At 56.5% G+C, this 16,197-nt stretch overlaps 1 protein-coding gene across 1 annotated transcript; it reads left to right on the top strand.

The window, feature by feature from the left end:
- The first annotated feature begins 1,033 nt into the window (after positions 1-1,033).
- Positions 1,034-11,101, top strand: LOC103602488 (kinesin-like protein KIF21B). The gene is made up of 7 exons (XM_008586890.1): positions 1,034-1,203; positions 1,992-2,172; positions 3,399-3,563; positions 3,870-3,987; positions 4,716-4,886; positions 5,391-5,590; positions 6,723-11,101. The coding sequence occupies exons 1-7, from the start codon at positions 1,131-1,133 to the stop codon at positions 6,775-6,777; spliced, it is 963 nt and encodes a 320-aa protein (XP_008585112.1). The 5' UTR covers positions 1,034-1,130; the 3' UTR covers positions 6,778-11,101.
- Positions 11,102-16,197: the final 5,096 nt, after the last annotated feature.

Here is a 16,197-nt window from a genome sequence, read left to right on the forward strand (position 1 = left end):
AGCGGGAGCTGGGGCAGCTTGGGGAGCTACCTGTGTGTGAGAGACCCCCGACTGGCGGCTGGACCCCTGTCCTGTAGGATGGGCCTGGCCCGGTCCGTGGGGGTTGTGGGGAAAGTGCTGTGGATGGGACACTGGTCACGTCAGTGTACTCTTGGCCACAGTGTCACTGTCAGGAACAGCATTCTCTTTGAAAAGGAAATAGAATATATTTTTTGTCATAGCACAGCCCTGGCTCATCCCAAAAGACCCTCACTGAGAAAAAACATCTTCATTGTCAGAACCTCCAGGAAGCTGGCGTAGTGAAATCCTCAGGTTCCTTCAGATCACCTCATTCCCTCTGACAGAGGCATGGGGGGTGAGGACGTGCTATTTCAGGCCCAGAGAACCTCATTCCAGAGTGGTCCCAGACACCCTGACGCGAAGCTAAGTCAGGGTCCCTGAAGGGAATTAGCCCTCTGTAAATGACAGTCACAGGTCTGACCACGCTGGTCCAAAAGGAGGCTGTGGGCAGCTGTGTGTGTGTGCACAGGCCCGGTCTCTCTGCTCAGGGGGTGCCAGCCCCCGAGGCAGTTGTTGGCAGATGGGTATAGTGGGGTGGGGGTGCCCTCTCTGTACCCTGGCCTCACACTTGTTAACTGAAGCAGCGTGAAGGTACTGATGGGAGCTGCAGGGCCAGTTCCAGCACTTGGGCCTCTGCCCTGCGCATCTGGGGCTCAGGTGCATTTATGTGTCAGGATCTGGGTCAGGCAGGGTCAGATAGGAACTCTCCATGGGCAGAGCCCATGCCTCCGGCTGCTTCCAGCTATGCCGAGCACAGGGCTACTTCCCCCAGCAGTGCTCAGGATGGCTGCTGACAGATTGCTACTCAAGACAGACCCTTCCCACCCTGCACAGCCCTTTTCTGGCTCACAGGCTTTGGCGGAGTTTGGCTGGAGTCCCTGGAATCTCTGTTGTTAGGCCCTAACCCCCTCTGTGCCCTGTCCCCCTCTCGCCCATGTGCCCAGATCAGCCTGGCCGCTGTCTCCCTGGCTGATGGGCATGCCTTCTCTCCCTCTCTCTCGGGAAGGGGCATCATCTCCCCCGTTGGAGGAGCCAAGGGTGCACGGACCGCCCCGCTGCAGTGCGTCTCCATGGCCGAGGGCCACACAAAGCCCATCCTCTGCCTTGATGCCACAGATGAGTTGCTTTTCACAGGATCTAAAGGTGTGTGGAACCCCTACTGGCCAGGCTTAGATTCTCCCACCCCTACCCCTGGCTTCCTTTGCCAGTGTGTGTTGTGCAGAAGGTCAGAACACAGAGCCCCCAGGAGCTGAGGTTATGGGGTCAACTGGCTCACTGCCCTCATCTCTTGCCTTGGCTCAAGGCTCCCCATCCCTTGCACCACTGGCTGAGCCTCCCTCATAGCTGACCCTGGCAGCTGCATCCAGCACTTCCTTCCAGACTTCCCTGAGAAACTTCAGGAGGTTTTCCAGGTGCCCCACCTGTATTTGCTCATCCCGGTCCTCCAAAATCACCACTGCCCTGACATCTCCCCAGCACCCACATCACCCCAGCACCTACATCTAAGCGATTCCTATGAACTCGGCAGCAGGACTCCACACAGTTATGCTTAATCACTACAGAGTCAAAAATTTCACCAGCGGGGAGGACAAGTCTGTAGTACACGTGCATAATAGAAACACAAGCATGTATATGTCTCCACAGCAGGAGGGGACATAGCTGTCAATCTACACGTGATTGATTGCTTCTGAGTTTTCCCATAAGGTCTACATGCTACTTGTTTGTTTATTTTGTCAGCTATTAGCATTTGTAGGAACAGGGACTGAAGGCTTAAGAATTCTGTTTTAGCCCAGGATACTTTGACAATGCTCAGAGAACTCTGGTATTCAGAGTTCTCCCACCTTCGGCAGCTCGTGTGTAGGGAGGACTTCCTGGCCTCCTGGTGGCTGATGTCCCTCCCTTCCCTGTGGCTCCCTCCCTGTCTCTCGCAGACCGCAGCTGCAAGATGTGGAACTTGGTTACGGGTCAGGAGATCGCAGCTCTAAAGGGCCACCCCAACAACGTGGTCTCCATCAAGTACTGCAGTGACTCGGGGCTTGTCTTCTCTGTATCCACCTCCTACATCAAGGTGTGGGACATCCGGGACTCAGCCAAGTGCATTCGGACCCTCACGTAAGTATCCCACCTGCCTGCCGCACCTTGGTGGGCTACAGCAGGCTGGGTTGAGTGCAGATGCTCCCCAGCCCAGGTGACCCACTAAGCACAGCCCAGTCTGGCTTTGTGGGCACAGAGGGCCTTACCAACCCATGGACTTGGCTTGCTTCTGGGGGACAGGTGAGATCCCTTGGGTCAGGGAACAGTGTCTAGGGCAGCAGCTTGGGGGAGCCTTTGGCCTGCCTGACCCCCACCTCCATTGCAGTCCCCCAAGCCCCAAATCTTGAGGTGTGTTGGATATCACCCTGGGAGTCCAAAAGAGGAGCTGGAGAAACAGGGCGAGACCAGCAGGTGGCAGCAGCCTCCAGAGCACTGCTGGCCACCTGCCTGCATAGGGGAGCCACCCAGACATGGTCCTGGGCCCTGGCACTGACAGTCTCAGGCAGACAGACAACAGGGGAGACAGAACCGAGATGAAGACCCTGCAAAACAAAATTGATTTTTAGCAATAGTCATGCTTCGTCCTTGTGTTTCATTGTAAGCTACAATCTGTTATTTAATTTGATCCTTAGAAAGTCAACATGGGGATTTTTAGGGCAGCGGAATTATTCTATATGATACTGGAGTGGTAGGTTCATACTAATACATTCCCCCAAATCCATAGAACATATGTCACCACCCAGAGTGAGAACCCTAATGTAGACTGGACTCTGGGTGATAGTGACGTGACTGTGTAGGTTCACAGTCGTAGCAAACGCACCACTCTGGGGGGTGATGGTGGGGAGGCTGTGCCTCTGGGGGGATATGGGGTGTACGAGAGATCTCTGTACTTTCTGCTCAATTTTGCTGTGAACCTAAAAAAAAGTCTTTTTTTTTAAAAAAAAAAAAAAGCAAACAAAGTGGGTATTATCACCTCCTTTGGCAAATGAGGAAACTGAGGCCCAGAGAGGTTAGGTGCTTTCCACAAGATGTGGGTTCACACCCCATCTCATGACTTAGTCTAACCGTCTTTCTGAGCCAGCACTCAGGCCACCTGCAGTCACTCGGGACTTGTCTTACAGGGGTGGGTGCAGCTCTGTCCTTGGGCCCAGTGCGAGGAGAAGCTGTTTCTCTTTTCTATCAGTCAGGGAAGGCTTCTTGGAAGTGGGTTGTCAGGGCTGGTTTGAGTGAGGTTTTATTGGTTTCCTGGCACATGCAGATGAACTGTCTTGACCTCTGGCCTTGTCTGTCCTCCTCCTGGGCAGGTCCTCAGGCCAGGTGATCTCGGGTGACGCCTGCACCGCCACGTCCACACGCGCCATCACGAGCGCTCAGGGTGAGCATCACATCAACCAGATCGCGCTCAGCCCTTCAGGCACCATGCTGTATGCCGCCTCGGGCAACGCCGTCCGCATCTGGGAACTCAGCAGGTCAGTGAGATACGTGGGGAGAGGAGCGGGGCTTGGGGGAGCCCAGGGAAGGTCTCCAGGTCTCAGCTTGGGACAACTCACCCCAGGTGGGCAGGACCTCAGCTGTGCCCCCGCTGCCCCATGCTGCTGGGCTGGTGCACCCTCCTCTGAGACCCCTGGGATATGGGGACAGCTTACGTCCTGGTTGTTGATCTTGCCTTGATGAGGAGGGAGGGGACCCTGGCCAGGCCTGTTTATTCCCATACAGACCCCCTACCCCAACCCAGGGACTCTTTAATCCCCTGGCTGGGCTTCTTCCCACTGTAGGTTCCAGCCTGTTGGCAAGCTGACTGGACACATCGGCCCTGTGATGTGCCTGACGGTCACCCAGACCGCCAGCCAGCATGACCTCGTGGTGACTGGCTCCAAGGACCACTACGTTAAGGTACCTGAGGCCGGGTGGGGTCGTTCTCGGTGCATCTTCCGTGTCCCCCATCTTTGCCCTCTGTTGCCTCGGGAGTACTCAAGAGAAACACCGAGGCTTCTGGGGGTATATGCTGCGGAAATCATCCCAAAGAAGGCAAGGAGGAGTGGGCAGGACATTGTAGGTTGCAGTGTTGTTCTGTAAAGGGTGGAAAATTAGAAACAATCCAAATGTCTATGGGTGGATAACAGTGGAGTAAATTACAGAAAAGCCATTGGACGGGATGCCTTATATTAAAATGATAAGTAGGAAAAGAAAGCATAAAGTGTACAAACGCCAATTTGGTTTACTCCCTGGTTATGCCATTGAAAACTGCCTATGTGGTCGGAAACTAGAAAGCCACGCGAAAAAGGGAAATAAGGGGTGGTAGGATTATGATGAATATTTTTATTGAAAATACAAGTGATGTTATATTTAACTGATTAAAAAATAGGATTTTAAAGGAGGCTCACCTCAAACCCGCCTTTCTGCTCAGCAGCTGCGTGTTTAGCTGTGGCGTGTCCGAGTGATCAGCCTGTTCACCCCCTACACTCACTTAGTCAGTGTCCCCACCCCCAGCCCCAACCTCAAAGCGAAGGGTCCAGGCCTGAGGATTCAGAGCTCCCCGCCCCTGGAAAGCAGCTGCCCCTCCTCCAAGAGCCCTCGCCTGCTGGACGAGCCGCTTTTCCTACCAGCCCCTCTTCCCGCAGATGTTCGAGCTGGGCGAGTGTGTGACAGGCACCATCGGCCCCACCCACAACTTTGAGCCCCCGCACTATGACGGCATCGAGTGTCTCGCCATCCAGGGGGACATCCTGTTCAGTGGCTCCCGAGATAACGGCATCAAGAAGTGGGACCTGGAGCAGCAGGAGCTCATCCAGGTGCGGGCGGGCTGGGTCGGGTGGTTCCCCCGCCCACACAGGGCCCTGGGGACCCTGGGGCAGGTGGTTCTCAGAACTCCCCAAGCCTGCTGCCCCCCCCACTTCCGCTCTGCCTCAACCCTCCTGATCCCGCTGTCTCCACTGTGTGCAGCCTGCTCTCAGCAGAGGCTTTGCTCTGGACGTGAAGCTCGGTCACCAGATTTCCTTTCCTGGGAGCATTTACATTTTAGCCTGACCCCTTTGAGGGCTGAAGGGTTCTCCACCAGTGCAGGATCTTAGGTTTGAACCTGGGAGTGGGGGCAGGAGGTCCTGTGTTGGCCTGAAACTCCCAGTACAGGTCAGCCCAGCCTGGCTCCTGGGACAGGTAATGCCTGCCTGGATGGTGGCTCTAGAGGCAAGGGGAGGCACCAGCAAGAGGGGCACGTGTGCTCCTGGGACCCCGGGGCAGGTCCTCTCCTTCCTCGTCACCTCCCTCAGCCCTCACCAGCCCTGATCTTCCCACAGCAAATCCCTAACGCACACAAGGACTGGGTGTGCGCCCTGGCCTTTGTCCCAGGCCGCCCCATGCTGCTGAGTGCCTGCCGTGCCGGTGTCATTAAGGTCTGGAATGTGGACAACTTCACGCCCATCGGGGAGATCAAGGGCCACGACAGCCCCATCAATGCCATCTGCACCAACGCCAAGCACATCTTCACAGCCTCCAGGTGGGTGCTGGGCAGGAGCTCTGCCTTGGCTCCCACCCTCTCCCTGGTGTGGGCGGGGGAGGCTGGGACGTTCAGGGCCCTGCAGCTGGCCCCGCAGGCTGGGTTCACAGAGCAGAACCCGCGGTGCCCTCCTTTCTGTGCCCAGCCTGTGCCTCCCTTCCCTGAGTGCCCACCACGTGTGGGCAGTACGCCAGGTGGGGGCAGCAGGAAGGTGCTGGGCCGCGGCCAGGCCTTGCCCACGTGTCTCCACGCCCTTACTGCCCCTCACACAGCAGTCCTGCCCTTGCTGTCTTTCCCCCGTCCAAGCATCTCAGACCACAGAGCAGCCCTGCCAGCACCCAGGCGACCCTGCCTGTATCCCAGCCTGGTCCCCTGTGCAGGGAGCGCCCAGGCCCTCTGTCCCGTGGGTGCTACTCAGACGGGTTTCCTCTTTTTCCTCCTATTCCCACCTTGTCTCTTCTCTCCCGCCCCTCCCGTGTTTTCCTGCCTCTCCCCCCTGCCCCTCCGCCTGTCTCCCCCACAGTGACTGCCGGGTAAAGCTGTGGAATTACGTCCCTGGACTCACCCCCTGCCTTCCTCGCCGGGTCCTGGCCATAAAGGGCCGCGCCACCACCCTGCCCTGACCTTCCCTCCCCTCCCCTGTCTCCTCTCTCATTCTCTCCCGCTTTCCTTTTCCCCCTCTTGCCCCACTTCGGTCTGAGCTGCTTCTTAACGGTATGAGATTATTTTACTCCTCCTTCCCACTCTCCATTCACAGCCTGCCTGGCCCAGAGAGACTGCCCCTGCCCGCCCCCCTGCCCTCCTCTCCCGAGCATGAACATGGGACAGACCCCAGGAGAGGGGGGCCAGGGAGCAGAAAGCGGGGGGGGGAGCATTCAGGCCTGGACAAAATAAAGAACAACCAAAAGAAAACTCGTGATGAGGACCCCGCTGGGGCTTGAGACCACAGGCCCCCTCCCCGTGCCCAGCACCCTCCACCCTGCAGTCCCCTCCCGTACACAAGCAGCGCTTGCCCGTCGGCCCCAGCTGCATTTGGGGAGTCTGGGGGATTCAGCTCGTCCCTTCCTTTTGTGGGCAGCTGGCCGGGCCCACTTCAAGAGCTGACCAGCTCCCTGTTTGTCCTCCCCCCCAGTGACCTGACGGTGAAGTTCTGGAGCGTACGGCGGTTACCTGGTGGCCCACCCTAGGAGTGAGGTCCGAGGGATGCCCCCGACCCTCGACCCCGGCAGCCTGGACAGCATGGAAGGGAAGCCGTGGCCCGGGCCGAGGGGCCATCTGCCCTGGGGACAGAGGGTGTGGGCAGTGGTGTGGCCCCTCTCCTGCTCTCCCTCATCCCCCTCAGCCTTCCCACAGGACACTGTCCCTCAGTCCCTCCCCTGCCTCTTGGGAGCCTCTTGGTGAGAGAGACTGGGGAGGCAATTAAGCTGTGAAGCCAAAGGGCATTGTCCCCTCTCGTTCCCCTCCCAGCAGTCCTTGGCCTCCCTGCCCCCTCCCCTCACTGGCTGCATTTTCTCCCACTCAGCCACCCTGCCCCATGCTCCAGCCAGTGGGGCCCTGTGAGGAGGCGAAGCGGCCCCAGCCCCGAGTGCCCCCCACGAGCTGGCCTCCCCCACATCTCCCAGCCTCGCCTCTGGAGCCTCTGCACCTGCCTCTGAGCCCCAAAAGATAGTCCTCAGGTAACCATGGAAACCAGGTGTAGGCCACTGGGCCTTGTAGCTGACCCTGAACCTTGCAGCCACCAGCAACTAGTCCCAGCTGGCCCCAGCAATTTCTTGGGGTCACTTTCTGAGGGGGCCAAGGTGGAGCTGCTAGAAAGATTCCTTTGAGGAGATGGTCAGAAATACTCCAGTTTTAATTTATTATTTTTTTATTTTTATTTTTTGCTCTTGCCTCCTGGAAACTGACTTGAAGTTTCTTTCCACATGTTCTTTCCCTCAGTTCTTAGGGTCCAGGAATCCCAAAGGGAGTCAGGTCCCCTGGCCTTCGTGCCACCTCCTCCGTTTGCTTTGCAGAGGGGGGAAATGCCCCTTCGGTTCTTTGCAGCTCAGCCTGTCCCCAACACTGCCCCTGGGGACCTTTGTAGTACACCCAGCCTTTAGGCCGCCTGACGCTTCAGTGCCTTCCAACGTCCTGGGGCCTGGCCCCATGCTGGGCAGCCTTACACCAGCCACGCCCACGGTGTCACGCGTGTCTTCTCACTTGCGGGCTCTCATGCCTGCTGCCCCCCCCCAAAGGTGGGGAGCTCGCCCCGCAGCCCAGGGTGAGGGCGTCCCATTCCCCAGAGTCCTGTGTGGGTCACATAGGAAACAGCTTGGTGGCCTGTATCTGTTAGGAAGTGGCTTGGAGGGTAAGGATGGCTTGCCCCTTTGCCCCCACCACCTGCCCCATCCATGCTTATTTTCACCCCCATCTGGGACAGGGAATCTCTCCACCTTCTTTCTCTCTGGTTATTCAGGAGACGTGTTTTCCAGCCTTAAAACTGACATGGGGCACAGGTCCTCCCTTTTAGGAGATTAGTGGTGAAGAGGGAGTTCATTGAATCTCCTTTCCCTGGGGCTGTGGGCCCTCAGCTCCTGGGAGGTTGTTAAATCAATGTTGGGGCGCTCCCTGTTGGGGCAGGTCTGAATTAACAGGAATGGGCCTTGGAAGGGGCCCAGCTCCTTCTGTCGCCCCGACCCTGCCAAGCCCTTCCACACAGTTTTCCATTGCTTCACTGGTCTTGTGCTTCCTTGCTTCAGTCTGGGAGCCAGGAACCCCAACTCCGTTCAGAGGACATGGTGACTTTTGGACTTTCTGGAGGTGGCTCTGTGTTGCTGCCCTCAGCTCCTCTCCTCTTTGTCTGGGGCACTGGAGCCTGCTCCATGTGGCCCTGGTGTGGGAGAGGCCGGGCCCCAGTAAAGGCTGTGTGAGGGCTGTCCTCCTCTCCTCGCATCCTCCCTGGAGCTGCCCCAGAGGCTAAGAAGGCTTGTCCTGCTGTGTGTGGCCACTGCTGGACGTGGCGTTGAAGTCTGGGTGAGGTGATGTGCAGGAAGGACACACCCTCAACCGCTGGTCTCCTGGAACCTGGACAGTCCGTCTGTGATGACTGGAAATCCTTCCTCCTGTGGCCATCCCAAGGGTGCGGAGCGACTCCCTTAGCACTCAGCAGTGATCATGTCTCTTCCCCTCGTCCATCCCTCCCCACCTGAACAGAAAGCTTTGCCCTTGCAACCTGTAAGAAAGAATTCGTCCGCATGACTGTTTACAAACTGTAGAAACACATAAGACTTTGTGCCCCTGCCATGGTCCGGAGATGCCCCCGCCTGGGGTGACTGCGCTGCAGCTTCAAGGCCTGTTCTTACACGAGCTGTGATCTTACGGCCCTGTGAGCGGTGCTCCTCGTCTCTGCCCATTTCCTGCTGTTGCTGATGGGTCAGCTACCTCATGGTGGGCGGCTCTGCTGTCCTAGCGAGCATCATTAACTCTAAACTTGAAGTCCTTCGGGAACCCTGAACCCATCGTCCCTGAGCCACTCCGAGCTGTGCTCCACGAGTGCTGGAGTCTCACCCACTCTTTCAGGGATGTCCTAGGTACATAGTTAGGGGCAGGCCCCCAGCTGCACTTACTGCACAAGCATCCTAAAGGTTGGAAGCACAAAATGGTTGTGATTTGAGCACAATGGCAGGGCTCTCACATGCAGTCTTGGAAGACCTGGGCCCAGGAGGCTCCTCCCAGGTTGGTCTGTCCAAAGTCAGACTGGGGATGCCCGTGTCTAGGGGCGGGGGCGGGGGCGGGGGGATTGCTCTTGCTCAGACTGGGGCTTGGCTCGTGGCTTGTCCTTACGCGGGGACTCATCACGTTGCTTCTTACCATTCCGTGCCCATCCTAAGACTTGAGGCTGAGCCATGGCGAGCCAAGCCACACCTATGCCATGGGCTCAGGAGTAGGGCCCTCTCCAGACCCTGTACCCCGGGCTTTAAATGCCTGAGCACAGGCTGGGTCCCAGTCTTGTTGCACCTGAAGAGCTTGGGCCCAGATTCCCTGGCTCCTGGGCTGCAGCCCCATCAGTGCTTCAAGGCTTATTGGCAAGTTCCCTGGATGGAAGGCATGTTCCATCCCCACAGCCGCTGGGCCTTCTCAGCACAGTCCTGTGCCAGGACTCGCTGTCAGTATTAACCAGTTCAGTGTTTGCTTCCATTTGAGTGACTGACTCCTCCAAGGCAGCCTGAGTTCTCGAAGGCAGGACCTGGAGTTGGCCTTTGGAGATTGCCAAGGAAGGAGGAAAGGCTGGAGGCAGAGGCTGGCACACCCAGGCCTTTGAGGTGGTCAGGGTGCCACCTTCAGCCCTGCAGGCAGCTACAGCTGCGGATTTGGGAGTGGCCTCCCTGCCCGCCCACCCTCAGCCGCAGCCTGGGAAGCTCTCCACCTTCCGTTGTCCAGCCCTGCTGTCTGCAGGGGCTGCGTGACAGAGTAAAGCACAAAACTGCTATGGGGAAGACGCTGAGTTGCTGGGACCTCCTCCTGCCACCTGATGTGGTGGAGTCTCAGGCAGGCGGTTGCTGTGAAGTCGAGGAACAGAGTGTCTCTCCCTGCTCTTGGGGGCATCCCCAGTGTAGTGCGGCTGGGCGCACACACACCTCCTTTTTCAGACCCTCCTGTGCCCAGTATGTTCGCCATCGTGTTTACGTAGGCAGGACCTGTTCTGCAGGGGCAGTGAGTTCCTCCCCACTGTGTGGCCCAGACCTGTGGCATCTGTCCCTTTGCCATCCCAAACAGGAAACCGCTTGATGCTCTCTTCATTTGGCGCAGCCTCCTGATCGATGGCCAACACCCCCACAGGCCTTCCTGGGCCTGGCCCTCCTCTCCTGGCTCCCAGGTCCTTCGCTGCCCTCATGTGCAAGGACAGAATCTAGGGGGAAAGTTCTGTTTCTCCTCTGGCATCTTTGTTCTGTCCCCTGCCCCACACCCGCACCCATCCCCAGCACTCAGATGATCCCCCAGCCCCCATCACACTGCAGTTCAGTCCTTTGAATCCATGTCGCTGAGGGCCCTGCAGGAAAGTGGAAACTGCTCCACCAAGAGCTGAGGGTCAGAGAAGACCCTGAAGTGTAACAGGGCCCTGCCCTACCCACCAGTTCTTTTCTAGTGATCACCCCCTGCCCAGGCTGCAGGGTTTCATTTGGCCCATGCTCTCCTCCGCGATGTGGCTAGCACAAGGTGTGTATATGTTTTGTACCTCTGCCGATGACTGTACATAGTGTATGAAAGTTATTTAAGCCTCATGCTGTACATTTCTGTTCCTAGATCGGATGGATGTGTTCTAAGAAGTTGTGATGAATAAAACTGAATGACTGTTGTGGAAGTGTGGCCCCTGAGGTCTGCTGACCTTTGGCTGGTGGCCCTTTTTTAGGGTGGGAGATTGGTAGTGGTGGTACGTGGGGCAGGCCTCTGGGGTAGGGCCCAGCCTGATGAGAACTTCCTGGGCTGTGAGTTTGGAACTTACCCAATTAAAAAGCAAAGCTTTGTCCCATTCTTCTCCAGACTCCGTATGTTGCCTCCTGGGGCAGGTGCGGTCGCTGGGAGAGCAGGCGGTAGCATTTCCTGAGCACCTGCTATTTTCCAGGCACTATTCGAGGCATGTATTAGATCTTCATTACCCCATGTGATAGCTGATGTTCTCATTTTATGAAATAAGTCTCAGGAAGCGACTTTGTCAGGATTTGAACCCAGACCTGCCTGACCACAGTGCCCTTTGCCTTTCACTGATGTGTCACATGCCTTTCTAGGGCCTGGGACACTGTGCGTGGTGCATGCCAGCCACGCTTCGTCCCCTTGCCAGGGGACGAAGACAAAAATATAGAAAGTTTGTATAGGAAAACAGCTCTACAGTNCACTGTAGCAATGCACCACCGGGCCGGCCCAAAAACTCACATTCCCTTTGATAACCACAAATCGCTCCATCAACTCCAGAAGATTCTGGCCCATCCCCTGGACAGAGAGACCCCTGGGGGAGAATCTGCATTTCCTCACCAGCCAAGACCACTTTGAAAGCTTTACTGTCTGATTTCCATATCAGGAAGACAACAGGGTGGCTCACTGTTCTGTTTCCCAAATATAAAAAGCAAGTTGCTTCCTCACCCTACACAGGTCCCTGCTGCTTACCCAGACCTACAGCCATGACATGACCCGCCCAGGAGTTCCTGGGGTCTGTAGGAGGGAAAGGCTTCCTGAGGGAAGCTTCCTCCCAAGAAGCTTCTGGTCCTTAAGCAGAAGGGACTTGGCCAGCGAGAGGGACCCTGAGCCACGGAGGGAGTCACAAATGGGAGGAGTTGCACCCCCCAGCCCCTCTGCGGGCACGGAGCCTCCTGCCTTGGGAAGCAGGGTGGCTCCTTGAGGACAGTTGTTTTTGGCTGGCAAACCCAGCCCCACCCCATGCCGTTCTTCTGCTCCACCCTCGCTCCCCACTGGCCCGTGATGCTGAGCCCACTATGAGCTGTACGAAGTGATGGTTGGGTGTGGCCACCTGCAGGCCAGGGGCCAGTTGTGGGTGAGACACAGAGACCAGGCGCTGGTGACCTTGTCGGGGTGCGCTACGGTGGACTCCAGCAGCTGGTTCCCCCTTGCGATTGCGCACCCCTCACCCCCCAGAGGGTTTGTAAAAAGGAGGTCCTTCCAAACTCAAGTCGCCCTGTGTCTTGAGGATGCGCAGGCACTTGAGGGGTGTGGGGTGGGGTGGAGGGGACAGGAATACTGGGTTAAGAGACTGTTTTTTATTCTTTTGATGTGGGATGTTGTTGGTTCCCCCCACCCCGCCCCCGACTATAAGCATAATATCTGCTTACTTAAAAAAATTTGGAAAACAAAAGAGTGTCAAGAAAGTTCCCATTTATGGTATATGCCATGGGGCAGCTTTCCCAGGCACAGGGAAATGGCACTTCTCAGAATCTGATGAGCCGACTATTGTCAGAGCTGGGTGGCATCTTAAAAGATAATTTTTCCCAACCTTTCAATTTATGGATGAAGGGAATTGAGGCCCACAGAGGCCAACAGAACTGGCCAAGATCATCCTGGGATAGAGATGACCCTAAAATCCATCACCTTCTGTGTGCTCATTACCTTGGTTTGACCAAGTCTTCGAAATGGGTCCTATCCCAATGCACTTACCCTGTTAATAGTTTTTTAAATAAGATCAACCTTTTTATCATTGCTTGTAGCAAAGCAAGATTGCCCTTTGGGGGGGGCAAGGAAAGGGATCCGAATGTACGACTGAGTCTTGTGACATTTTCCACTCACCTCCATCTATAAAAGATTCAGCTGATAAGGCCCCTAGTGAAGCTGGTGGCAGCTGGTGTCAGAGCCAGAGAACAGGCCAAGGAGGCACATGGCGGGTAGAGGGCGAGCAAGGAAGGAGCTCTGCGCTCCCGAGAGCTGGGGTGCAGGTGGCAGAGGCTGGCACTGCAGTGCAAGAGCTAGTGCCCGCCAGGCATCCGCCTTGCTGTGGCCAGGGGTCCACCCAAGTCAGAGCATGCTTGCCCCGGGGGAGGAGCTTTGCCTAGGGCCCAGCTGACTGAAGGTCAGGGGTAATAGGTGACACCCTGGCTTGGGGGTACGGGGTTGGTGGCTGTGGACACTGCAAATAACCCTGCATAGACCCCAAGGATCAGTCCGGGGACTGTGTCAGAGGACCTAGGTAAGACTGATTCTAACAGAAGCAACGGGAGATTGCCGGCACTGACCCAGCTCACCTCTGTGATAGGGATAGGGGAGGGGACTTCTGGCTCTTCAAAGAAACGGTGCCAAGCTCCTGGTGTCCAGCCCTGAGTGCTGCCACTGGGGCTATGGTTTGGGTTATGCCAAGGGCAGCCACGGGTGGCGTTTTCATAGAGCAGCCCTCTTCCGAGCTGTGCAGTATCCAAACTCTCTGATCTCCCGGGATACTTTGTGAGCTCACTAATACCCCTTTTGTAAATCCCTTTCCTACCTAAACTTGCCGGAGCCCACTCTGTTGCCCACTGTCAGCTGGATTCTAGAACATCTCATGTGTCCCAGCATTACCTTCCTCCCAGCTCATAGTTCAGGTTGGTGCAAAAGAAACTGCTTGTTCTGGCCTCAGAGCGTGCGGCTGGATGGGAGAAGGGCACGGAGGGGCACAGCAGGACAGGCCAGCCTGAACCCAGATGTTTGCTGCAGGGAAGGCGGCTTACAACAAGTGGCTCTATGCATATGGCCAAGAATTGAACCATCTGGAATGGCAAGGAAACATCAACTTCCACTAAAGTTCATGCTTTCTCTTTTTATTATAGAGGTGCTGCAGGAACGCACCTCCATTTCTAGGGCAGGGCTCAGGAGCCTGACCCTATTGCCGCAGTCTTGGGGCCAGGTCTACACGCGCGACCCGAGGACGCAGGCTCAGAAGTAGCCCCTTTGGAGCTTCCTCCAGCAGAAGCAGGAGGTCGGGGTCTTGGCCTGCAGCAGCTTCTCCTTGGCTTCCAGGATGTAGAAGGTCTGTGTGGCGAGGCAGCTGACCATGGGGTCGGGGTCTCTCTGCATGTGCGTGAGGGCTGAAACACAGACACTGCTATGGTGCTCTGAACAGAGAAAGGTTGTTGGACTGGGAAGGAGGACCTGGGCCCTGCTATGGGAAAGGTACAGGCCCATGGGACGGGGACTGACAGCTTTTAAAATATGAGCGAGTTTCTTGTGGGAGTCCACACTGCTCAGGTGCAAGCAAGGCCACACATCTGCCACAGACTCAGGGAGACACAAGGCCAGGCTGCCCCTCAGCCTGCATCCATTCCCAACCCTGCCAGGCCTCCCCACCTTCCCCTCCCTGCTCTGCCCTCCTCTGCCCATAGAATAGTATGGGTGAAGTCCTCTGACTCCCAAGAGAGCTGCGGCCAGGGACTCAGCCACATGTGGGAACCCAGCAGGGTCAGGATGTGGTGCTTGCGAGAGGTAAGACAGCCGAAAAGGGCAGGTAGCAACGTGCGGACCACGGCATGAGCAGTTTGGGGGCTCCGGGGGAAAGGGCCTGGGGAGCCCTATGCCCCCAAGTAAGAAAAAGTGGGATGTCTCTCCTATGAAGAGTTCAAGACCATCCTGGCTGATGGATGGGCTCCAGCTTGACCACAGTGAGGATGAGTGACCAGCACCCCCAACCTCAATGCCTTGGATAGGAGCCCACCCCCTCACTCCTTCTGCGGGATCAATTCTGTGTGCCCACCTGCCCGTTCTTTCTCATTTCTGAGACTCCTTCACCAACACCATTACCTCTAAAACACACGAGGCGTGGGCGACTGGGCTGCCACTCACCTGCGCATGCCTCCTGAATCTCATCCGTCTGTTCCAAGTCAACGGTTTGGATAATCTGGCCTACAGGGGGACACAGAGGCACCTCAGTGGCCTCACAAAGAACCCGTGGGCCCCTGGCTGCAAGTGCTCTTGTGCACCTCCTAAAATACTCACCTTTCCTCCCCTTTGTCATTCCCTCCCTTGGCCACCAGCCTCAGGTATTGAAATTGCTTCCCCTGCTTCCCGGAGGGGTTCCAGGCCAATCGGGCTGGTGAAGGAGTGGATACCCCCCGCTCCAAAGACGTTTTCCCCTGGGGTGGTGCGAGGAAGCCCCCACCTGTGTCTGAATGTCTCCCACAGAGCAGCACACACACCCCTGACACCCCACCATTTGGGAGTTCTGCTAGCTGGGCCTCCTAGGACTTGGCCCTTCTGCTGTAGGAAGGTCACCCAACCCAACTAGACGTTTCCTGCAGGGAAGGGGAGCAGGTGGGAACAGGCTTCCCCCCACCCTCCAGAGTAATTACCATCGGTCCTGTATACAAACATGTTCCGGGCCCTCAGTCCGTTTGACCTTACAACAAGGACACTGTGGCCCCAAAAGACGGAAGGCCATACCTGCAAACCACACGGCTGCCTGGCGGATGGGGACCTGTGGGCTCTTGAAGAGGGCTACACTGTGCTTCAGAAACCAGAGAGCCCTATCTTTCTCCTGCTCCAGCTGTAAGAAGAGGTGTTTCATGATGAAAGGGGACCATTCCCAGTTCTTCTGCCCCCTCCAACAGTCCAAAAAAATCTGTCAAAACATTCCACATCTCCATCCCCTCCCACTCCAGCTCCTGAAGTCTTATTTCATCCGCGAAGCCCTTCCTGGATTGACCAAGCCACAGGGATCACTTTCCCTGGCCTCGACTCAATTGGAGCATGAAACTCATACAGATTTGCTGCCAATCTTTGGCTCACACATTTTTTCTCTTACTCCCAACAGTAGAGGCGTGAACCACATTAAGTCTTGTCTATTTACATCTTGGCTTGAAGTCATCAGTCTTGTGGTCATATGCTCTAGGCTGCAAACGGACCAGCCATGTCTACACCGTCCTGTTTAAACCAAGCCTCGCGGTGCTGCATGAGATGAAGTGTTTTCATACCTCCCTTCCTCCCTCCGCCTAGGCATGCGTCCTCTTCTGGGCTCATCCTTGAACATTCAAAGGATGCAGTGTCCCTCCCTTTGACACTAACCCTAACCCCATCTCCTGCACTTCCTTCCTGGCTACTATCCTACTCTCCTTTTTCATTCTGCAGTCTAAGTTCTTAAAACAGGAGGCTACATCACAGTT

Source organism: Galeopterus variegatus, unplaced genomic scaffold (assembly GCF_000696425.1).
Source record: "Galeopterus variegatus unplaced genomic scaffold, G_variegatus-3.0.2 Scaffold4171, whole genome shotgun sequence".
Lineage (NCBI taxonomy): Eukaryota > Metazoa > Chordata > Mammalia > Dermoptera > Cynocephalidae > Galeopterus > Galeopterus variegatus.

Bases quoted from the DNA above. Each gene is read 5' to 3' on its own strand.
- LOC103602488 (XM_008586890.1), top strand. From the start codon at position 1,131: ATGGCCGAGGGCCACACAAAGCCCATCCTCTGCCTTGATGCCACAGAT. The intron at 1,204-1,991 runs GTGTGTGGAACC...TGTCTCTCGCAG, and splicing joins GCTTTTCACAGGATCTAAAG to ACCGCAGCTGCAAGATGTGG. The intron at 5,591-6,722 runs GTGGGTGCTGGG...CCTCCCCCCCAG, and splicing joins CACATCTTCACAGCCTCCAG to TGACCTGACGGTGAAGTTCT.